Source organism: Electrona antarctica (assembly GCF_951216825.1).
Source record: "Electrona antarctica genome assembly, contig: scaffold_250, whole genome shotgun sequence".
NCBI classification, from domain to species: Eukaryota; Metazoa; Chordata; class Actinopteri; order Myctophiformes; family Myctophidae; genus Electrona; species Electrona antarctica.
In genome coordinates, this window is record NW_027637888.1 from 26,144 (window position 1) to 47,500 (window position 21,357).

The 21,357-nt window shown below is 42.7% G+C and overlaps 1 protein-coding gene across 1 annotated transcript in view; it reads left to right on the forward strand.

Annotated features, from left to right (window-relative positions):
• Positions 1-777: 777 nt before the first annotated feature.
• LOC306918589 (microfibril-associated glycoprotein 4-like) overlaps positions 778-21,357 on the forward strand; it is a gene marked incomplete at both ends in the record, with an annotated part of 23,025 nt that continues 2,445 nt past the window's right edge. The window contains 4 exons of the mRNA XM_079531481.1: positions 778-782; positions 20,178-20,304; positions 20,953-21,049; positions 21,177-21,341. Coding sequence (XP_079387607.1) covers positions 778-782; positions 20,178-20,304; positions 20,953-21,049; positions 21,177-21,341 — 394 coding nt within the window. The remainder of the gene's footprint in view (positions 783-20,177; positions 20,305-20,952; positions 21,050-21,176; positions 21,342-21,357) is intronic.

The window sequence follows — 21,357 nt, forward strand, 5'->3', positions numbered from 1 at the left end:
TATAGCCCATAGGCACCCGCTTTGTCTCAATGGGATAGTTCCAATGTTTGGAACTATAGCCCATAGGCACCCGCTTTGTCTCAATGGGATAGTTCCAATGTTTGGAACTATAGCCCATAGGCACCCACTTTGTCTCAATGGGATAGTTCCAATGTTTGGAACTATAGCCCATGATAGCACCCCGCTTTGTCTCAATGGGATAGTTCCAATGTTTGGAACTATAGCCCATAGGCACCCACTTTGTCTCAATGGGATAGTTCCAATGTTAGGAACTATAGCCCATAGGCACCCGCTTTGTCTCAATGGGATAGTTCCAATGTTTGGAACTATAGCCCATAGCACCCCGCTTTGTCTCAATGGGATAGTTCCAATGTTTGGAACTATAGCCCATAGCACCCCGCTTTGTCTCAATGGGATAGTTCCAATGTTTGGAACTATAGCTCATAGGCACCCGCTTTGTGGCGAGATCAAAGCGTGTCGCTACTCTCCTACACTCTACACTCTGGGTCTGAGAAATCAGAGTGCAGTGACCGACCAATCGGAATCAAGCATTCCGCCAGGCCGCGTAATAACGTGATGTAGATCTGGGCCGGTTGGAATGAAAACCTGCGTGGATCCACTCAGACCACTGCATGGATCAGGACTGACCAGCACTGTTGTCCCGAGAGAAGATCTAACAGAAGATCCATTCTTTGAGACACATCCAGGTTTTTGCGGGGGTCAAACAAAGAATCATGTGACGCTGATCCCCTTCCCCTATTGGCTCATTCTAGGAACATGACGTATGTGTAGCTGCAGTTACGTGCACACATAGACATCAAAGGGGGCTTCAGCCCCTGCCCTTTTACCCGTCTGTAAAACAACTGCCCTTTCCAGACCGCACGGATGCAGCATTTACTACATGGTGAAAGAAATGCAAAAATGACACTTCTTTTCATGCCATATACCGGAAGGCAGCATTCCGGAGAATTGCTTTTTTTCCCCGAAGTCTCCTGAACATTTTGCGTTGAACAAATTTGTTTAGAAATCCATGTCGTATACACCGCATCTCCACTAGCTAAAGAGTGCTGGGTTGCGCCCCGAAAATAGCTGATGTGAGCTTGTAGATCAGCTATTGTTCGCTGCTTTTGCCCAAAAGTGCTAGCCTGGCTAATAAGCCAGACTCAAATCACACTGTCGTGTGGTATTTGAGTCTGGAGATGCTGTGTATGGATCTTGTTTCCCGGGGGGCGGGTTCAAACATTTTTTCTTTGACGCAATTGGTCAGAGCTACTGTCAGTCAAAGGTCTCAAGCATTGAACGTCACTGTACCAAAGCCCGCCCATATTGCATACCGTGTCCCGATTGGCCACACCAGTTCTCTGGTGTAGGAAATGGGCGTACAATTGAGCCTCTCCAGACCGTAATCCGCCGGCAGGCAATTTTTTTTCAGTCTGGCTTATTAGCCAGGCTACAAAAGTGCTAACCTGACTCCGCCAGATGGGGCAGCAGAGAGTACACTGGGTTCCCCCCTCCTGCTCCCATCTGGGAACTCTCAGGCAGACTTGATGCCCGGCCACAAAACGGCCTGACCAATCAGCAGCAGCTTCTAGCAGCTTCTAGCAGCAGCTTCTAGCTTCTAGCTAGAAGTGGTGTAAACCACTCCTACAACTGGCTTTGTTAGTCTGTCTGTCTGTCTGTCTGTGCAAAAAAAATGAGCATGGTTGACGCTGATTGGTTGATGCTGATTTCATTACGTCAGACATTACGTCAGAACACAGCTGATCAGGCTATATAATACCTTACACCACTCAGTTCACACGGGTGTGATTTTTTTGGTACGAACAGACAACAATGCTCATTGTCTCCACCAGGCCGAAGGCATGGGGAGAGAGTATGTTTTGCACTCCGTCCGTGTGTGTGTCCGTCCGTCCGTCCGTCCGTCCTTCCGTCCGTCCGTTATCAGCTAATCTCCGGTACCGTTGGCCCGATCCATGCCAAACTGTGCACACACACTCCATAGATGCCAACGATGAACCTCTGCCCCAAATATTCCTCAACGGCCTGTTATAGCGCCACCATGAGGCCGATTTAGGCAAAACATTTCTGTAGATTACCCGTACACATTTTATCCATACATCACACAATTCGGTATACACTATCTACATAGTCATGTGATCAACACGGATTTGCACCATTTCCCATCTTCCATCCTGATTGGCTAATATTGGCTTCCAAAGCTCACATGAATGGTCCGTTTCGAACAAAATGCCACAAATCACAAAAACAGTGTGCAATTTCCGTGAAATTATACACGCGCATTTCCACTAGGCCGAGGACGACATGCCACTCATTATTTTCCAAATCAGCCTCATGGTGGCGCTATAACAGGCCAATTCCTGTTTTTAGCTATAACTGCATCAATCTGTATACAACTTATGTATGCGCACTCCCTAGATGCCATGGAAAAACATTTTCCCTGCATCCCTCCACATTCTACACTGATTGGCTAACATTGCCTTCCAAAGTTTTCAGGAGTGGCCTGTTTTGTTCAAAATGCTGCACATGTCCTGCTCATCCAGAATTCTATCCTCAGAGATGCTATGAGTGATCTGGCTCTGCATTTCCTCAACAAAATGAAGAGAATTGTTGCAAAAAACAAACAAACAAAAAAACATGTTTATATTACTCCTAAACATTTTGCCAAACATCACACACAGTCCTATCCTCCTGGTGGAGACCTGTGCCCAGAAGAGCACTTTTTCTAGTTTTTTTTTGTACGAACAGACACGTAAACTAACAAAGCCAGTTGTAGGAGTGGTTTACACCACTCAAAAAAGTTTGACACATGCTGCATGGACGCGTCACCATGGGAACCAATGTCGCCGTCGCCGACGGATGTTTGCTTAACGATTTTGACAGCTACGGCGATTGCGTCACAGCTCCCGTACTTCCGCCTAGCGGAGCCGTCCTGAAAACAGTCGTTGCTTAAAGTCCCTAATATGTTTAGCTGCTCCTTCATACTGGAATGATTGACAGGCCGTGAAATGATCACAGCTGATCACCATGGGTCTATTCTTAAAAGACTGATACATTTGTACGATTGGTCAACGTGATTGCTTTTAAATCAGTGGTTTTCAACCCTTTTCATATCAAGGCCCATTTATTTATTCTCCATTTGAGCCACGGAACACGATAGATGACATGTTAGCCTCTCAGACCCCAAAACTACAGAATATGTACACATATCCATGCTGTATTTATGTGGTACCATTGGGAGAGATAACAAACGTTGATCAAAATAACAATTCTTCTACATTCTCTAATTGTGTGGACTTCTTGTAAATTAAAGGGTCCATTTGGTTATACCACCTCTCCATCATTTAGAGCTGGGGACCACCTGGAACCTACTCAAGGACCACTGGTGGTCCCTGGACCACTGGTTGAGAACCACTGTTCTAAAATGTATCGTTACAGCCCTAATGGTGGCTGAGTGTGCAGTGATTGGCTACTGTACCCCAGAAGCAAAGAGAGAAAAACGTTCGCTCTGAAAGAATATACACACAAAGATTTGCGCCACATTTTCATGATTTTTCAAAAATAGCAGACCTACAAGCTCGTAGCGCGGCACTTGGTGCACGCTATGAGCTTGTAGATCTGCTATTTTTCAATAGCTAAAGTATAACTTAATGCTAAAAAACACAAATGGGTTACCGGACAGAATGGGTTAAGCAGTTCATGGTTTTCAAGCATTTTCATATCAAGGTTATGACTTGCGCAAGTAATAATAGACCTTTTTAGCCCAAGGAGTGTTATGTGTGCAAAACTAATGCTTGGAATGGATTCAGCATCATGAAAACCCCCTAGTTTGACAGCAGATTAGCTCTAGTCCATAGCTCTAATGCCGTTGCATTTAGAGCTTTTTGGCCAGAAAGGGATTTTCTCTAGGAAGGTTTTCTCTTGGCAATATCGGTAGAGGGCGCAGTGGAGTAACTAAAAGTATTTTTTTCCCCGGTGGAAAACAAATCCCTTTTTGGCTAAAAAGTACCGTTTATACGTGTGGTGGGGGCTCAGAGTGCTTCCACTAAGGAAAGTATGCTTTCTAATGACACAACCCGCCTTTGTTTTGGTGAGTAGCAAAAACGTTATTTTTATTTACGCTAAAGACGAGAGGCTGGTCTGCATTCATGAGAGCCCCGGAAGTCATCGGTAACATAGCTCTAAGTTCAACGGCTATAGAGCTATTGACCAGAGTGAGTTGCAGATGTCACATGCTATACTTAAAGCATGATGAAATTTGATTTTCCCTTATAGGTTGTTAATGGTATGGTCACATATTATATGACAATTATGAAAATTGCTCAACATATGCAAGTTAGCATCCGGTAGTTTCTACATGCTGGGGACCCATACTCAAAACTCAACATTTCTAACATAAAACGTTGGTGTACTCAACATGCCTGGGTTCAGGCCTGGGCCATGGCTCAGTGGTCCAGGCACCTTGGCTGGTAATCCAGTCTGGCAGTGTGCCGCGGGTTCGACTCCCGATCCCGACGGCCTCTACTGCATGTCTTCCCCCCATCCCTCTCCCCATTTCCTGTCAGCCTACTGTCTGTCCCTCCATAACAATATAAAATAAAGGCGAAAGCCACAAAAAAAAACCCATGCCTGGGTTCACATTCTGGCAAGTGGACTATATTGTTTGTAATGTGTTTTAAGAGCTTTTATTGCCCAGCTTGGGACATATAAATAAACTTGACCTTGATAATGCTTTGGTGCACATGTATGTAGTTACAATTATTAGTCACACATCTCCCACATAAAACCCCCAGGAAAGTGATTCTTGTCTCCCAAACATCATAAAAACCCCAGGAAAGTGATTCTTGTCTCCCAAACATCATTCATAAAAACCCCAGGAAAGTGATTCTTGTCTCCCAAACATCATAAAAACCCCAGGAAAGTGATTCTTGTCTCCCAAACATCATTCATAAAAACCCCAGGAAAGTGATTCTTGTCTCCCAAACATCATAAAAACCCCAGGAAAGTGATTCTTGTCTCCCAAACATCATTCATAAAAACCCCAGGAAAGTGATTCTTGTCTCCCAAAAATCATTCAAATAAGATCTGGTTGCAAAAGGGTTGAAGTGCTATTCCTTGTAGCTGTACAGGTTCAAGAATGTCCACGCATCATACAGATGTCTGATATTGGTTTTATTTTCCATGCGACTTTCAACTCCTCCAGTGACCAAGACACCGTGAAAACTATAATGAAGAAACAATAACTTTGTTCAGTTTTGAGTCCATACACAAGGAAGCAGAGTCCTCTAGTTAGTGAGAGTCCACACATGTGCATTCAAATGATCAAACGAATTCCACAGTTATACATTACAGCAACATTAAACAATCCACAACAACACAACAAAATCACAAAGAATATGTACCGTGTGCGCCTTTGAACCATGTGCAGATTAATTAATATCGTCTCTCTCTGACGTTCCCAAAACAATGCAACTTCTTTCCAGGAACTCAGTTCAACCTCTGACCCTTACTGATAGGTGACGTGACACTCTAATCATGTGACCCCCTTTTGCATAGGGTGCATTTTTACCTTGCGGTATAACCTTTTAACATATTTATTGTCGTTTTTAATTCTATTTATTCATAATGAAATCAACCTTTTTGTCCCAAGTATGATCATAAATGTTGCACACAAAATAACATTTAATATTACTTATATTTATAACTGAAAACACTTAAAGGCTTTAAGGACTATATTGGTGGACATATATCTTTCTTGACCAATCTAATGTAAATATAACACGGCCTTGAGAGAGAGGCCTTGCAGCTCGGATTTACAACATGAAAAAGGGAAGAGAAACTTCTCCCATGTGGATATGTACATTACATACAGTAGTTAGTTTGACATTTGATTTCTTTAGAGGATAGCCCCTTGAGTTGTATCAACTGGTTTTAGAGGGGGTCCTCGGGGCACAACACAATGAATACAGTACATACAGGTAAACAAAACAATACATTAAACATACACTTACATCAACAAAACATAGATGCTCTCCAAACCACTCAAACACTACATCAAGACCAGAAACAACTGCACTGAAACACCTAACAAAATACTAATAATAGTGATACTAATAATGTAAAAATAAAAATAAAAATAAAAATAAAAATAAAAATAAAAATAAAAATAAAAATAAAAATAAAGATAAAGATAAAGATAAAGATAAAGATAAAAAGAATAATCAAGCATTAAAGTACACGCCTCTCTCCAAAAATCTAAAACAAGTACACATGGGCTTCAGGTCTATAAGCAAAGAGGCCTTGAAAATGTTAAATGATGTAATTGATCTCAAAGAAACAGACAAGTTGTTCCAAAACGATGAAGCTTTAAACTGAAAAGCACGTCTCCCAATTTCATTAGATGTTGTGGGTACAGAAAAGTAAAGTTGTTGAGTATGCAGTATCAGGGGCTCTCTCGGTCTTTTGAGGGTGTTTCGCCTCAGATGGCCGTGGTTTTGAGGTCAAGTTGGGTTGGGGCATGGTTTTTGTGAGCTTACGGTTTAGGGTTATAAGGTTAAGGTTGGTGATGTGATAGTTTTGACAACCTGAAACTTATTGCAACACATACATAAATCTGATCCAAATTGATCCAAATGTTTAAGCACGCACGCACGCACGCACACACGCACGCACGCACGCACACACACACACACACACACTACACTGTAGTGTGTGTTCTAAGATTTTTGATATACTGTAGTGACTACAGTATATCAAAAATCTTGGAACATTTTTGGATTTATTGTTGAAGCACTAACAAGACAACTCTAGAATGAGGTTCCCTGGCAGGCCTGGGCCTGGCACAAACTTTTTTGGGTTTCAGATGGGGATGCGTGGCCAAATATACATGTTCATTTGGGGGTCCTTGACATGAATATGGTTGAGAACCAGCGCTATTAACAATGTAAAGGCCACATCTCTGGAGAGCAAGACCAGGATATGGAAAGGAGGCTGGGGTTACTTAGGGTCAGATGTCAGGTTATGTGTTAAAAGAAAGCTACACTAAAACTACATACAAACTAAACTAAACCCAGGAAACCACATGAAACAATATCTAAAACTAAACTGAGCTTGACAACACAAAGCCAAAACAAAATAAAAATACAAACTAAATAAAAAAGGCAAAACTATGAATAACCCTAAGTTGCTCACTGATGCACATGCAGACAGGTGCAACGTTCCCACAGGTTCATTTCCCAGCAGCATTTGGCACCAACACTGGCTTTCCAGTCCGTGGTCAGTGATAGATAGACGTTCCACACAAACACGTACCATGGAAATGGACATGGCATTCATATTAACTTTGTTACATAACAGGGGTTCCCAAACTTTTTCATGTCAAGGACCCCCCAACATGATACTCATTAGCCTGGGGACCCCCCCCATTTGAAGATTTGTGAGGCTCTAGCAGTGATATTCAACCTTGTACATTTGAATTAGGGTATACGGACCCCCATTTAATGGCATTTCTATCTCTGGCACACCCAATTTATATTGTAAAATCAATGTTAATTTAACTCTGAGAGGACCCGTTAGGGTCCATAAGGGTCAATTTGGTTCCTAACTATCATTTAGCTGTTATATAACATATACCAAAGCATATGGAATGGTAATTAAAGTATAGGCCGAATTCATTTATAATGTCGCATCCTCTGTGTAACGAAAGCACTGATGTTGTTTCTTTTATATTTTTGGTCCGTGGACGTGTGGGTAACTTTATTACTTTTGATATGGATATAGGCTAATGTACTGTTCATGGAATAGGAGTCTAAAATGCATGCACCTTGAATTATAGCGTTTATTTAAATTTCTCTTCGTGTAGGGATTCTATTTTCCTGTTGAATTACTTACTGGACCAGACCAGACTACTTTAACTTTACTTTACAATACAATCATTTCCATTGTGAAGGGTGCATGGATCCTCGCTTCTGTTCTGTGTCTTCTGTCACTGAAGAGTGAAGACTGACTACAACCTAAACCCTGCCCAGTGGCATCAAAAACGCCCCTTCTCTCCTATTGGTTGGCGGTCAAACCCCACCCTTGTGTTTCGTCTGAAGTCCCGCCCCGTTCTTTAGGTGATTCGCCTGCAACCTGCTCCATGGCTGTGTTCTGCCCTCCTCCCCCCACCCCCCTGCCCAGAGCTGCTCTGTCTAAACCACGTGAACATATGCACAGAAGCCAGTGGCAGGGTGACTGGGTACCCATCCGCAAAAGAAAAGAAAAACAGCTACCCTCTTTTCCTTTGAGTTTGGTTTTTCGAGAGACCAGTGGCAGGGTGGCTGGGCCTGCTGGCTAATAAGGCTCTGTGCCCAGTGGCAGGGTGACTGGGCCTGCTGGCTGATAAGGCTCTGTGCCCAGTGGCAGGGTGACTGGGCCTGCTGGCTAATAAGGCTCTGTGCCCAGTGGCAGGGTGACTGGGCCTTCTGGCTAATAAGGCTCTGTGCCCAGTGGCAGGGTGACTGGGCCTGCTGGCTAATAAGGCTCTGTGCCCAGTGGCAGGGTGACTGGGCCTGCTGGCTAATAAGGCTCTGTGCCCAGTGGCAGGGTGACTGGGCCTGCTGGCTGATAAGGCTCTGTGCCCAGTGGCAGGGTGACTGGGCCTGCTGGCTAATAAGGCTCTGTGCCCAGTGGCAGGGTGACTGGGCCTGCTGGCTGATAAGGCTCTGTGCCCAGTGGCAGGGTGACTGGGCCTTCTGGCTAATAAGGCTCTGTGCCACAGCTGCAAAGTTCCCAGCATTGGGCATGAACACTAGTTTCTCAGTCAATCAGGAATAGATCTTCCACACAAACATGCCATTTCTCATTTCCTGAAAAATTGTAGATCTATACTATTTTCGGCAAAGAGGTTTGTGTTTGGGGGAAAAGGAGCAAACCCAGAACAGTATGGTGAGTTTACTGTAGTTAAAAGTCTGAAATGAACAAAAAAAGACTAATTTACACATGCAGCACTGATGATAATCTATGAAGCTATATCTATGAGATCTATGAAAAAGCTGTATACACTGTAGTGGGGATACACTGTAGTCGTGTACAAAAGTGAAGTTGTTAGACTTAAATAGTGTGTCTTAAAGTTGCATGGTTATGTGTATGTGCTATGAAGTCCTTTAATCGTAATCCGAGGTCAATGATAAGTTGGACAGAGCAAACGAGGCCTTGAGTCCTGCGTGTGTGTGTGTGTGTGTGTGTGTGTGTGTGTGTGTGTGTGTGTGTGTGTGTGTGTGTGTGTGTGTGTGGTGTGTGTGTGTGTGTCCTGACCTGTGTGGGGATATTCCACTTTCAAACGTGGTCATTTTATCGTCTACTCAGGCTTATGTGGACACCCCAGACAGTTTTTAAGTTGCTCCATTCAGTATTATTTATTTAGATATTTGATATTCATTTCATACCCCTCCTATACAAAGTACAAACCCATCGTATAACTTCAAACTCCATTTTAAACATTCATGTTAGATTCATTACATAAATGGTAAATGGTGCACTTATATAGCGCTTTTATCCAAAGCTCTTTACATAGATTTATATAGCTGCTGCTGTACATAGAATTGTGCATACATAAATGAAAAGAATTGAAAAGAAAAAAACATGGCCTCCTCACATATTAGAAGGAATCAGTCACCAGAACCAAGGACAGGTGTTTTCTATGAATCTATCATGGTTAAAATGGAGTTTTAAGTTACAATGGGTTTGTATAGGAACTCGGCATGTCTGATAAAGTGAATATCAAATATCTAAAAAATACTGAATCGAGCAAATTCAAAACTGACAAAATGACATAAAAAGGAACATATATAGTGCTGCTTAAAAAAACTAAACTAAACCAACAAACCCACATTAAAAGCAAGCTGAAATTTAAAACACAAAGTCAAAATGAAAGCACTGATGTTGTTTCTTTTATATTTTTGGTCCGTGGTCGTGTGGGTAACTTTATTACTCTTTTGATATGGATATAGGCTAATGTACTGTTTCTGCAATAGGAGTCTAAAATGCATGCACCTTGAATTATAACGTTTATTTAAATTTCTCTTCGGGTAGGGATTCTATTTTCCTGTTGAATTACTTACTGGACCAGACCAGACTACTTTAACTTTACTTTACAATAAAATAATTTCCGTTGTGAAACGTGCATGGATCCTATTCCTCGCTTCTGTTCTGTGTCTTCTGTCACTGAAGAGTGAAGACTGACTACAACCTAAACCCTGCCCAGTGGCATCAAAAACGCCCCTTCTCTCCTATTGGTTGGCGGTCAAACCCCACCCTTGTGTTTCGTCTGAAGTCCCGCCCCGTTCTTTGCGTGATTCGCCTGCAACCTGCTCCTCCATGGCTGTGTTCTGCCCTCCTCCCCCCACCCCCCTGCCCAGAGCTGCTCTGTCTAAACCACGTGAACATATGCACAGAAGCCAGTGGCAGGGTGACTGGGTACCCATCCGCAAAAGAAAAGAAAAACAGCTACCCTCTTTTCCTTTGAGTTTGGTTTTTCGAGAGACCAGTGGCAGGGTGACTGGGCCTGCTGGCTAATAAGGCTCTGTGCCCAGTGGCAGGGTGACTGGGCCTGCTGGCTGATAAGGCTCTGTGCCCAGTGGCAGGGTGACTGGGCCTGCTGGCTAATAAGGCTCTGTGCCCAGTGGCAGGGTGACTGGGCCTGCTGGCTAATAAGGCTCTGTGCCCAGTGGCAGGGTGACTGGGCCTGCTGGCTGATAAGGCTCTGTGCCCAGTGGCAGGGTGACTGGGCCTGCTGGCTAATAAGGCTCTGTGCCCAGTGGCAGGGTGACTGGGCCTGCTGGCTAATAAGGTTCTGTGCCCAGTGGCAGGGTGACTGGGCCTGCTGGCTGATAAGGCTCTGTGCCCAGTGGCAGGGTGACTGGGCCTTCTGGCTAATAAGGCTCTGTGCCACAGCTGCAAAGTTCCCAGCATTGGGCATGAACACTAGTTTCTCAGTCAATCAGGAATAGATCTTCCACACAAACATTCCATTTCTCATTTCCTGAAAAATTGTAGATCTATACTATTTTCGGCAAAGAGGTTTGTGTTTGGGGGAAAAGGAGCAAACCCAGAACAGTATGGTGAGTTTACTGTAGTTAAAAGTCTGAAATGAACAAAAAAAGACTAATTTACACATGCAGCACTGATGATAATCTATGAAGCTATATCTATGAGATCTATGAAAAAGCTGTATACACTGTAGTGGGGATACACTGTAGTCGTGTACAAAAGTTAAGTTGTTAGCCTTAAATAGTGTGTCTTAAAGTTGCATGGTTATGTGTATGTGCTATGAAGTCCTTTAATCGTAATCCGAGGTCAATGATAAGTTGGACAGAGCAAACGAGGCCTTGAGTCCTGCGTGTGTGTGTGTGTGTGTGTGTGTGTGTGTGTGTGTGTGTGTGTGTGTGTGTGTGTGTGTGTGTGTGTGTGTGTGTGTGTGTGTGTGTGTGTGTGTGTGTGTGTGTGTGTGTGTGTGTGTGTGTGTGTGTGTGTGTGTGTGTGTGTGTGTGTGTGTGTGTGTGTGTGTGTGTGTGTGTGTGTGTGTGTGTGTGTGTGTGAGAGAGAGTGTCCTGACCTGACCTGTGTGGGGATATTCCACTTTCAAACGTGGTCATTTTATCGTCTACTCAGGCTTATGTGGACACCCCAGACAGTTTTTAAGTTGCTCCATTCAGTATTATTTATTTAGATATTTGATATTCATTTCATACCCCTCCTATACAAAGTACAAACCCATCGTATAACTTCAAACTCCATTTTAAACATTCATGTTAGATTCATTACATAAATGGTAAATGGTGCACTTATATATCGCTTTTATCCAAAGCTCTTTACATAGATTTATATAGCTGCTGCTGTACATAGAATTGTGCATAAATAAATTAAAAAAAAGAAAAGAAAAAAAAACATGGCCTCCTCACATAAGGAATCAGTCACCAGAACCAAGGACAGGTGTTTTCGATGAATCTATCATGGTTAAAATGGAGTTTTAAGTTACAATGGGTTTGTATAGGAACTCGGCATGTCTGATAAAGTGAATATCAAATATCTAAAAAATACTGAATCGAGCAAATTAAAAACTGACAAAATTACATAAAAAGGAACATATATAGTGCTGCTTAAAAAAACTAAACTAAACCAACAAACCCACATTAAAAGCAAGCTGAAATTTAAAACACAAAGTCAAAATGAAAGCACTGATGTTGTTTCTTTTATATTTTTGGTCCGTGGTCGTGTGGGTAACTTTATTACTCTTTTGATATGGATATAGGCTAATGTACTGTTTCTGCAATAGGAGTCTAAAATGCATGCACCTTGAATTATAACGTTTATTTAAATTTCTCTTCGGGTAGGGATTCTATTTTCCTGTTGAATTACTTACTGGACCAGACCAGACTACTTTAACTTTACTTTACAATAAAATAATTTCCGTTGTGAACGTGCATGGATCCTATTCCTCGCTTCTGTTCTGTGTCTTCTGTCACTGAAGAGTGAAGACTGACTACAACCTAAACCCTGCCCAGTGGCATCAAAAACGCCCCTTCTCTCCTATTGGTTGGCGGTCAAACCCCACCCTTGTGTTTCGTCTGAAGTCCCGCCCCGTTCTTTGGGTGATTCGCCTGCAACCTGCTCCATGGCTGTCTTCTGCCCTCCTCCCCCCCAGTGGCAGGGTGACTGGGTATACCCATCCGCAAAAGAAAGGAAAAACAGCTACCCTCTTTTCCTTTGAGTTTGGTTTTTCGAGAGACCAGTGGCAGGGTGGCTGGGCCTGCTGGCTAATAAGGCTCTGTGCCCAGTGGCAGGGTGACTGGGCCTGCTGGCTAATAAGGCTCTGTGCCCAGTGGCAGGGTGACTGGGCCTGCTGGCTAATAAGGCTCTGTGCCCAGTGGCAGGGTGACTGGGCCTGCTGGCTAATAAGGCTCTGTGCCCAGTGGCAGGGTGACTGGGCCTGCTGGCTAATAAGGCTCTGTGCCCAGTGGCAGGGTGACTGGGCCTGCTGGCTGATAAGGCTCTGTGCCCAGTGGCAGGGTGACTGGGCCTGCTGGCTAATAAGGCTCTGTGCCCAGTGGCAGGGTGACTGGGCCTGCTGGCTGATAAGGCTCTGTGCCCAGTGGCAGGGTGACTGGGCCTGCTGGCTAAGAAGGCTCTGTGCCACAGCTGCAAAGTTCCCAGCATTGGGCATGAACACTAGTTTCTCAGTCAGTCAGGAATAGATCTTCCACACAATTTTATTTTCATTTCCTGAAAAATTGTAGATCTATACTATTTTCAGGTTTGGGTTTGGGGGAAAAGGAGCAAACCCAGAACAGTATGGTGGGTTTACTGTAGTTAAAAGTCTGAAATGAACAAAAAAAGACTAATTTACACATGCAGCACTGATGATAATCTATGAAGCTATATCTATGAGATCTATGAAAAAGCTGTATACACTGTAGTGGGGATACACTGTAGTCGTGTACAAAAGTGAAGTTGTTAGACTTAAATAGTGTGTCTTAAAGTTGCATGGTTATGTGTATGTGCTATGAAGTCCTTTAATCGTAATCCGAGGTCAATGATAAGTTGGACAGAGCAAACGAGGCCTTGAGTCCTGCGTGTGTGTGTGTGTGTGTGTGTGTGTGTGTGTGTGTGTGTGTGTGTGTGTGTGTGGTGTGTGGTGTGTGTGTGTGTGTCCTGACCTGTGTGGGGATATTCCACTTTCAAACGTGGTCATTTTATCGTCTACTCAGGCTTATGTGGACACCCCAGACAGTTTTTAAGTTGCTCCATTCAGTATTATTTATTTAGATATTTGATATTCATTTCATACCCCTCCTATACAAAGTACAAACCCATCGTATAACTTCAAACTCCATTTTAAACATTCATGTTAGATTCATTACATAAATGGTAAATGGTGCACTTATATATCGCTTTTATCCAAAGCTCTTTACATAGATTTATATAGCTGCTGCTGTACATAGAATTGTGCATAAATAAATTTAAAAAAAAAAAAAAAAAAAAAAAATGGCCTCCTCACATATTAGAAGGAATCAGTCACCAGAACCAAGGACAGTTGTTTTCGATGAATCTATCATGGTTAAAATGGAGTTTTAAGTTACAATGGGTTTGTATAGGAACTCGGCATGTCTGATAAAGTGAATATCAAATATCTAAAAAATACTGAATCGAGCAAATTAAAAACTGACAAAATGACATAAAAAGGAACATATATAGTGCTGCTTAAAAAAACTAAACTAAACCAACAAACCCACATTAAAAGCAAGCTGAAATTTAAAACACAAAGTCAAAATGAAAGCACTGATGTTGTTTCTTTTATATTTTTGGTCCGTGGTCGTGTGGGTAACTTTATTACTCTTTTGATATGGATATAGGCTAATGTACTGTTTCTGCAATAGGAGTCTAAAATGCATGCACCTTGAATTATAACGTTTATTTAAATTTCTCTTCGGGTAGGGATTCTATTTTCCTGTTGAATTACTTACTGGACCAGACCAGACTACATTAACTTTACTTTACAATAAAATAATTTCCGTTGTGAACGTGCATGGATCCTATTCCTCGCTTCTGTTCTGTGTCTTCTGTCACTGAAGAGTGAAGAGTGACTGACTACAACCTAAACCCTGCCCAGTGGCATCAAAAACGCCCCTTCTCTCCTATTGGTTGGCGGTCAAACCCCACCCTTGTGTTTTGTCTGAAGTCCCGCCCCGTTCTTTGGGTGATTCGCCTGCAACCTGCTCCATGGCTGTGTTCTGCCCTCCTCCCCCCCAGTGGCAGGGTGACTGGGTACCCATCCGCAAAAGAAAGGAAAAACAGCTACCCTCTTTGAGTTTGGTTTTTTCGAGAGACCAGTGGCAGGGTGACTGGGCCTGCTGGCTAATAAGGCTCTGTGCCCAGTGGCAGGGTGACTGGGCCTGCTGGCTAATAAGGCTCTGTGCCCAGTGGCAGGGTGACTGGGCCTGCTGGCTAATAAGGCTCTGTGCCCAGTGGCAGGGTGACTGGGCCTGCTGGCTAATAAGGCTCTGTGCCCAGTGGCAGGGTGACTGGGCCTGCTGGCTAATAAGGCTCTGTGCCCAGTGGCAGGGTGACTGGGCCTGCTGGCTAATAAGGCTCTGTGCCCAGTGGCAGGGTGACTGGGCCTGCTGGCTAATAAGGCTCTGTGCCCAGTGGCAGGGTGACTGGGCCTGCTGGCTAATAAGGCTCTGTGCCCAGTGGCAGGGTGACTGGGTCTGCTGGCTAATAAGGCTCTGTGCCCAGTGGCAGGGTGACTGGGCCTTCTGGCTAATAAGGCTCTGTGCCCAGTGGCAGGGTGACTGGGTCTGCTGGCTAATAAGGCTCTGTGCCCAGTGGCAGGGTGACTGGGCCTTCTGGCTAATAAGGCTCTGTGCCCAGTGGCAGGGTGACTGGGCCTGCTGGCTAATAAGGCTCTGTGCCCAGTGGCAGGGTGACTGGGCCTGCTGGCTAATAGGCTCTGTGCCACAGCTGCAAAGTTCCCAGCATAGGGCATGAACACTAGTTTCTCAGTCAGTCAGGCATAGATCTTCGACACAAACATTCCATTTTTCATTTCCTGAAAAATTGTAGATCTATACTATTTTCGGCAAAGAGGTTTGTGTTTGGGGGAAAAGGAGCAAACCCAGAACAGTATGGTGAGTTTACTGTAGTTAAAAGTCTGAAATGAACAAAAAAAGACTAATTTACACATGCAGCACTGATGATAATCTATGAAGCTATATCTATGAGATCTATGAAAAAGCTGTATACACTGTAGTGGGGATACACTGTAGTCGTGTACAAAAGTGAAGTTGTTAGACTTAAATAGTGTGTCTTAAAGTTGCATGGTTATGTGTATGTGCTATGAAGTCCTTTAATCGTAATCCGAGGTCAATCATAAGTTGGACAGAGCAAACGAGGCCTTGAGTCCTGCGTGTGTGTGTGTGTGTGTGTGTGTGTGTGTGTGTGTGTGTGTGTGTGTGTGTGTGTGTGTGTGTGTGTGTGTGTGTGTGTGTGTGTGTGTGTGTGTGTGTGTGTGTGTGTGAGAGAGTGTCCTGACCTGACCTGTGTGGGGATATTCCACTTTCAAACGTGGTCATTTTATCGTCTACTCAGGCTTATGTGGACACCCCAGACAGTTTTTAAGTTGCTCCATTCAGTATTATTTATTTAGATATTTGATATTCATTTCATACCCCTCCTATACAAAGTACAAACCCATCGTAACTTCAAACTCCATTTTAAACATTCGTGTTAGATTCATTAAATAAAGGTAAATGGTGCACTTATATATCGCTTTTATCAAAAGCTCTTTACATAGATTTATATAGCTGCTGCTGTACATAGAATTGTGCATAAATAAATTAAAAGAAAAAAAGAAAAAAAAAAACATGGCCTCCTCACATATTAGAAGGAATCAGTCACCAGAACCAAGGACAGTTGTTTTCGATGAATCTATCATGGTTAAAATGGAGTTTTAAGTTACAATGGGTTTGTATAGGAACTCGGCATGTCTGATAAAGTGAATATCAAATATCTAAAAAATACTGAATCGAGCAAATTAAAAACTGACAAAATGACATAAAAAGGAACATATATAGTGCTGCTTAAAAAAACTAAACTAAACCAACAAACCCACATTAAAAGCAAGCTGAAATTTAAAACACAAAGTCAAAATGAAAGCACTGATGTTGTTTCTTTTATATTTTTGGTCCGTGGTCGTGTGGGTAACTTTATTACTCTTTTGATATGGATATAGGCTAATGTACTGTTTCTGCAATAGGAGTCTAAAATGCATGCACCTTGAATTATAACGTTTATTTAAATTTCTCTTCGGGTAGGGATTCTATTTTCCTGTTGAATTACTTACTGGACCAGACCAGACTACTTTAACTTTACTTTACAATAAAATAATTTCCGTTGTGAACGTGCATGGATCCTATTCCTCGCTTCTGTTCTGTGTCTTCTGTCACTGAAGAGTGAAGACTGACTACAACCTAAACCCTGCCCAGTGGCATCAAAAACGCCCCTTCTCTCCTATTGGTTGGCGGTCAAACCCCACCCTTGTGTTTCGTCTGAAGTCCCGCCCCGTTCTTTGGGTGATTCGCCTGCAACCTGCTCCATGGCTGTGTTCTGCCCTCCTCCCCCCCAGTGGCAGGGTGACTGGGTACCCATCCGCAAAAGAAAGGAAAAACAGCTACCCTCTTTTCCTTTGAGTTTGGTTTTTTCGAGAGACCAGTGGCAGGGTGACTGGGCCTGCTGGCTAATAAGGCTCTGTGCCCAGTGGCAGGGTGACTGGGCCTGCTGGCTAAGAAGGCTCTGTGCCACAGCTGCAAAGTTCCCAGCATTGGGCATGAACACTAGTTTCTCAGTCAGTCAGGAATAGATCTTCCACACAATTTTATTTTCATTTCCTGAAAAATTGTAGATCTATACTATTTTCAGGTTTGGGTTTGGGGGAAAAGGAGCAAACCCAGAACAGTATGGTGGGTTTACTGTAGTTAAAAGTCTGAAATGAACAAAAAAAGACTAATTTACACATGCAGCACTGATGATAATCTATGAAGCTATATCTATGAGATCTATGAAAAAGCTGTATACACTGTAGTGGGGATACACTGTAGTCGTGTACAAAAGTGAAGTTGTTAGACTTAAATAGTGTGTCTTAAAGTTGCATGGTTATGTGTATGTGCTATGAAGTCCTTTAATCGTAATCCGAGGTCAATGATAAGTTGGACAGAGCAAACGAGGCCTTGAGTCCTGCGTGTGTGTGTGTGTGTGTGTGTGTGTGTGTGTGTGTGTGTGTGTGTGTGTGTGTGTGTGTGTGTGTGTGTGTGTGTGTGTGTGTGTGTGTGTGTGTGAGAGAGAGAGAGAGAGTGTCCTGACCTGACCTGTGTGGGGATATTCCACTTTCAAACGTGGTCATTTTATCGTCTACTCAGGCTTATGTGGACACCCCAGACAGTTTTTAAGTTGCTCCATTCAGTATTATTTATTTCGATATTTCATATTTCATCAGACACGCCCCCCTCCTATACAAAGTACAAACCCATCGTAACTTCAAACTCCATTTTAAACATTCGTGTTAGATTCATTAAATAAAGGTAAATGGTGCACTTATATCGTGCTTTTATCCAAAGCTCTTTACATAGATTTATATAGCTGCTGCTGTACATAGAATTGTGCATAAATAAATGAAAATAATTGAAAAGAAAAAATCATGGCCTCCTCACATATTAGAAGGAATCAGTCACCAGAACCAAGGACAGGTGTTTTCTATGAATCTATCATGGTTAAAATGAGTTTTAAGTTACAATGGGTTTGTATAGGAACTCGGCATGTCTGATAAAGTTAATATCAAATATCTAAAAAATACTGACAAAAAAAGAAACTGACAAAATGACATATAGTGCTGCTTAAAAAAACTAAACTAAAACAACAAACCCACATTAAAAACAAACTTAAAAGTAAGCTGACATTGAAAACACGAAGTCAAAATGAAATAAAAAATAAGTAAAAATTAGACCAAAAGGCAAAACTATTAATAAACCCATACGCTGCTCCTGATGCAGGTGCAAAGTTCCCACAGGTTAATTTCCCGGCAGAATTTGGCACCAACACTGGTTTTCCAGTCAGCGATGGGGCGTTCCACTCAAACACGTTGACATTGAAGGCGTTTTGGTGGTAACCTTACTGGATATAAAGGATCCTCAACCAAGGACTCTGTAGCAGCTGTCTGGAGGACTCTCTGAACCAGCATGGTGAGTATTTCACTGACCTCTTGAGAGAACAACCATTTGTATGTTTGACTAGTGCAGGAAGACAGGAACCCTTTATCCCTAAACTGATTTACTTATTTATTTACTTACTTATTTACTTTACTTACTTAGGCCTACTTATTTACTTTATACTTTACTTTACGACTGAGCCCGATTCTAAAATAAAATCTTCTAAATCATGATTTGTTTTGGGGGGGGAATGTTTCTATACCAGTGGTGCTCAACCTTTTTTCATGTCAAGGTCCCCTAGAATTATCTGTATTTGGCCGCGGACCCCCATCTGAAAGATTATATATATTCAATGATTTGCGCCACATTTTCAAGGTTTTTCAAAAATAGCAGATCTACAAGCTCGTAAGGCGGCACTACGTAGATCTGCTATTTTTCAATAGCTAAAGTGTAACATAATGCTTAAAACACCAAAAGGGGTTCCCGTGCTGAATGGGCTAAATGTATTTGAATGGTGCGACAGGGACCGTGTCCAAACATTATTCAATGAATATGGAATATTGTCTCTGTAGGGTGGAAACGTCCAAAACTGTTTTCAGCATTGAAATTTAAAATTGGTAAAATGACAGGCTCAAAACGTGACGCTTTGATGATCAAGTGGCATTAATTTAGTCTGGCTAATAAGCCAGACCGAATTGGCCGTTGGCAAAAAAAAAGATTGCCTGCCGGCGGATTACGGTCTGGAGAGGCTCAATTGTACGCCCATTTCCTACACCAGAGAACTGGTGTGGCCAATCAGCACACGGTATGCAATATGGGCGGGATTTGGTACAGTGACGTTCAATGCTTGAGACCTTTGACTGACAGTAGCTCTGACCAATTGCGTCAAAGAGAAAATGTTTGAACCCGCCCCCCCGGGAAACAAGATCCATACACAGCATCTCCAGACTCAAATACCACACGACAGTGTGATTTGAGTCTGGCTTATTAGCCAGGCTAGCATTAATTAACGAAAAAACAAAGTTTAAACATGGAGATAATAGGTTTCTGCCCGACAGTGACGATATTATAAAATATATTTTAAAATGTGAACATATATCTTCATACTGTGACCAATATATGAACTATTGTATTAAATTCATTAGGCCTACAGTAGTCTGTGTTCTTGGTGCACATTCTACTGTTGGACTGCATGATTCTTGGTTTACCTATGATCCTATAGATTACTATCTTTATGCATTTAATGTATTATGTTCTTACTAAATGGCTCTGGATTAAGAGGCTCTGCTATAGATGCCTAAATGTAATGCCTAATATAAACAACAACACATTTTGTTTATCATCCCATTTGAAATCCTAGACATTTCCCGTGGTGTTGGTCGTGTGTCTCCTCACTCCGGTGGTTGTGAGTTCCCTGCCAAGAGACTGTGCTGATGTCTACAGTCTAGACAACAGAGCTGTCAGTGGGGTCCACACCATCTATCCTGTTGACGATGATACTGCTGTGCAGGCCTACTGTGACATGGACACCGATGGAGGGAAATGGACAGTAAGAATATGTCATGCCACTGTTATGTCATCTTACTAGCCTACGTAATGCATTGAAAGGGTGTTAAATGTCATATCCATGGGTGGCACTAAGTTAAAGGTAGTGTAGTACTTTGTCGGTTAAAACATTTTTTTTAATCTAATCTCTATTCCGATAATAATCATTTAAAGTGTTTGTTCAGTAATAGGGGTAGATGTTTAATAATCAGGAAGTCCATTTCAGGTGGGTTGCCAGTTTCAACCAATCAGGATAGAGTACCCATTTATCAGCTTCAATTTACAGTGGTCCAGTTGCTCACTTCTTTGTGTCGCTGCTTCCAATATCACTTGTTTATTTTCTCTAGTCTACGAGGTCTCTCTCCTCATTGGATGAAATTGGTATCCTGACCTGAATGTTATGATTACTAAAGAGCTGGAGAGACAGGGGACCTGTTATTTAAAAAAAACATTCTAGTCTACACAGATCTGACATTTAAGTGTCAGTAAAACTGCTTTTATATAAACATGTGAGATATCCTCTTGCGCCCATGTAAAGTGTCTTTGGGTACTCTCTCTCTCTCTCTCTCTCTCTCTCTCTCTCTCTCTCTCTCTCTCTCTCTCTCTCTCTCTCTCTCTCTCTCTCTCTCTCTCTCTCTCACACACACTGCAGGTTTTTCAGAGGCGGATGGATGGCTCAGTGGGATTCACCAGACCCTGGGACCAATACAAGAGAGGCTTTGGCAATGTGGATGGAGAATACTGGCTAGGTGAGAAGACATAAATAGTACCATAACTATTATAATAATGAGCATTACGGAGGACCAAATATATGAAGACAGGTTGAAAATGGGTGAAGTGATCCTTCAACAAAACACTGGTCTTTATGTCCTTTAGGTCTGGAGAACCTCTACTATCTGACCTACAAGAGAAGTGAGCTCAGAGTGGACATGGAGGACTTCAGTGGGGACTCTGCACACGCTCAGTACAGCAACTTCTACATCGACTCTGAGGACCATGGATACATGCTGCACTTGGATCGCTTCACGGACGGAGGAGCAGGTATGTTTAGAAATCA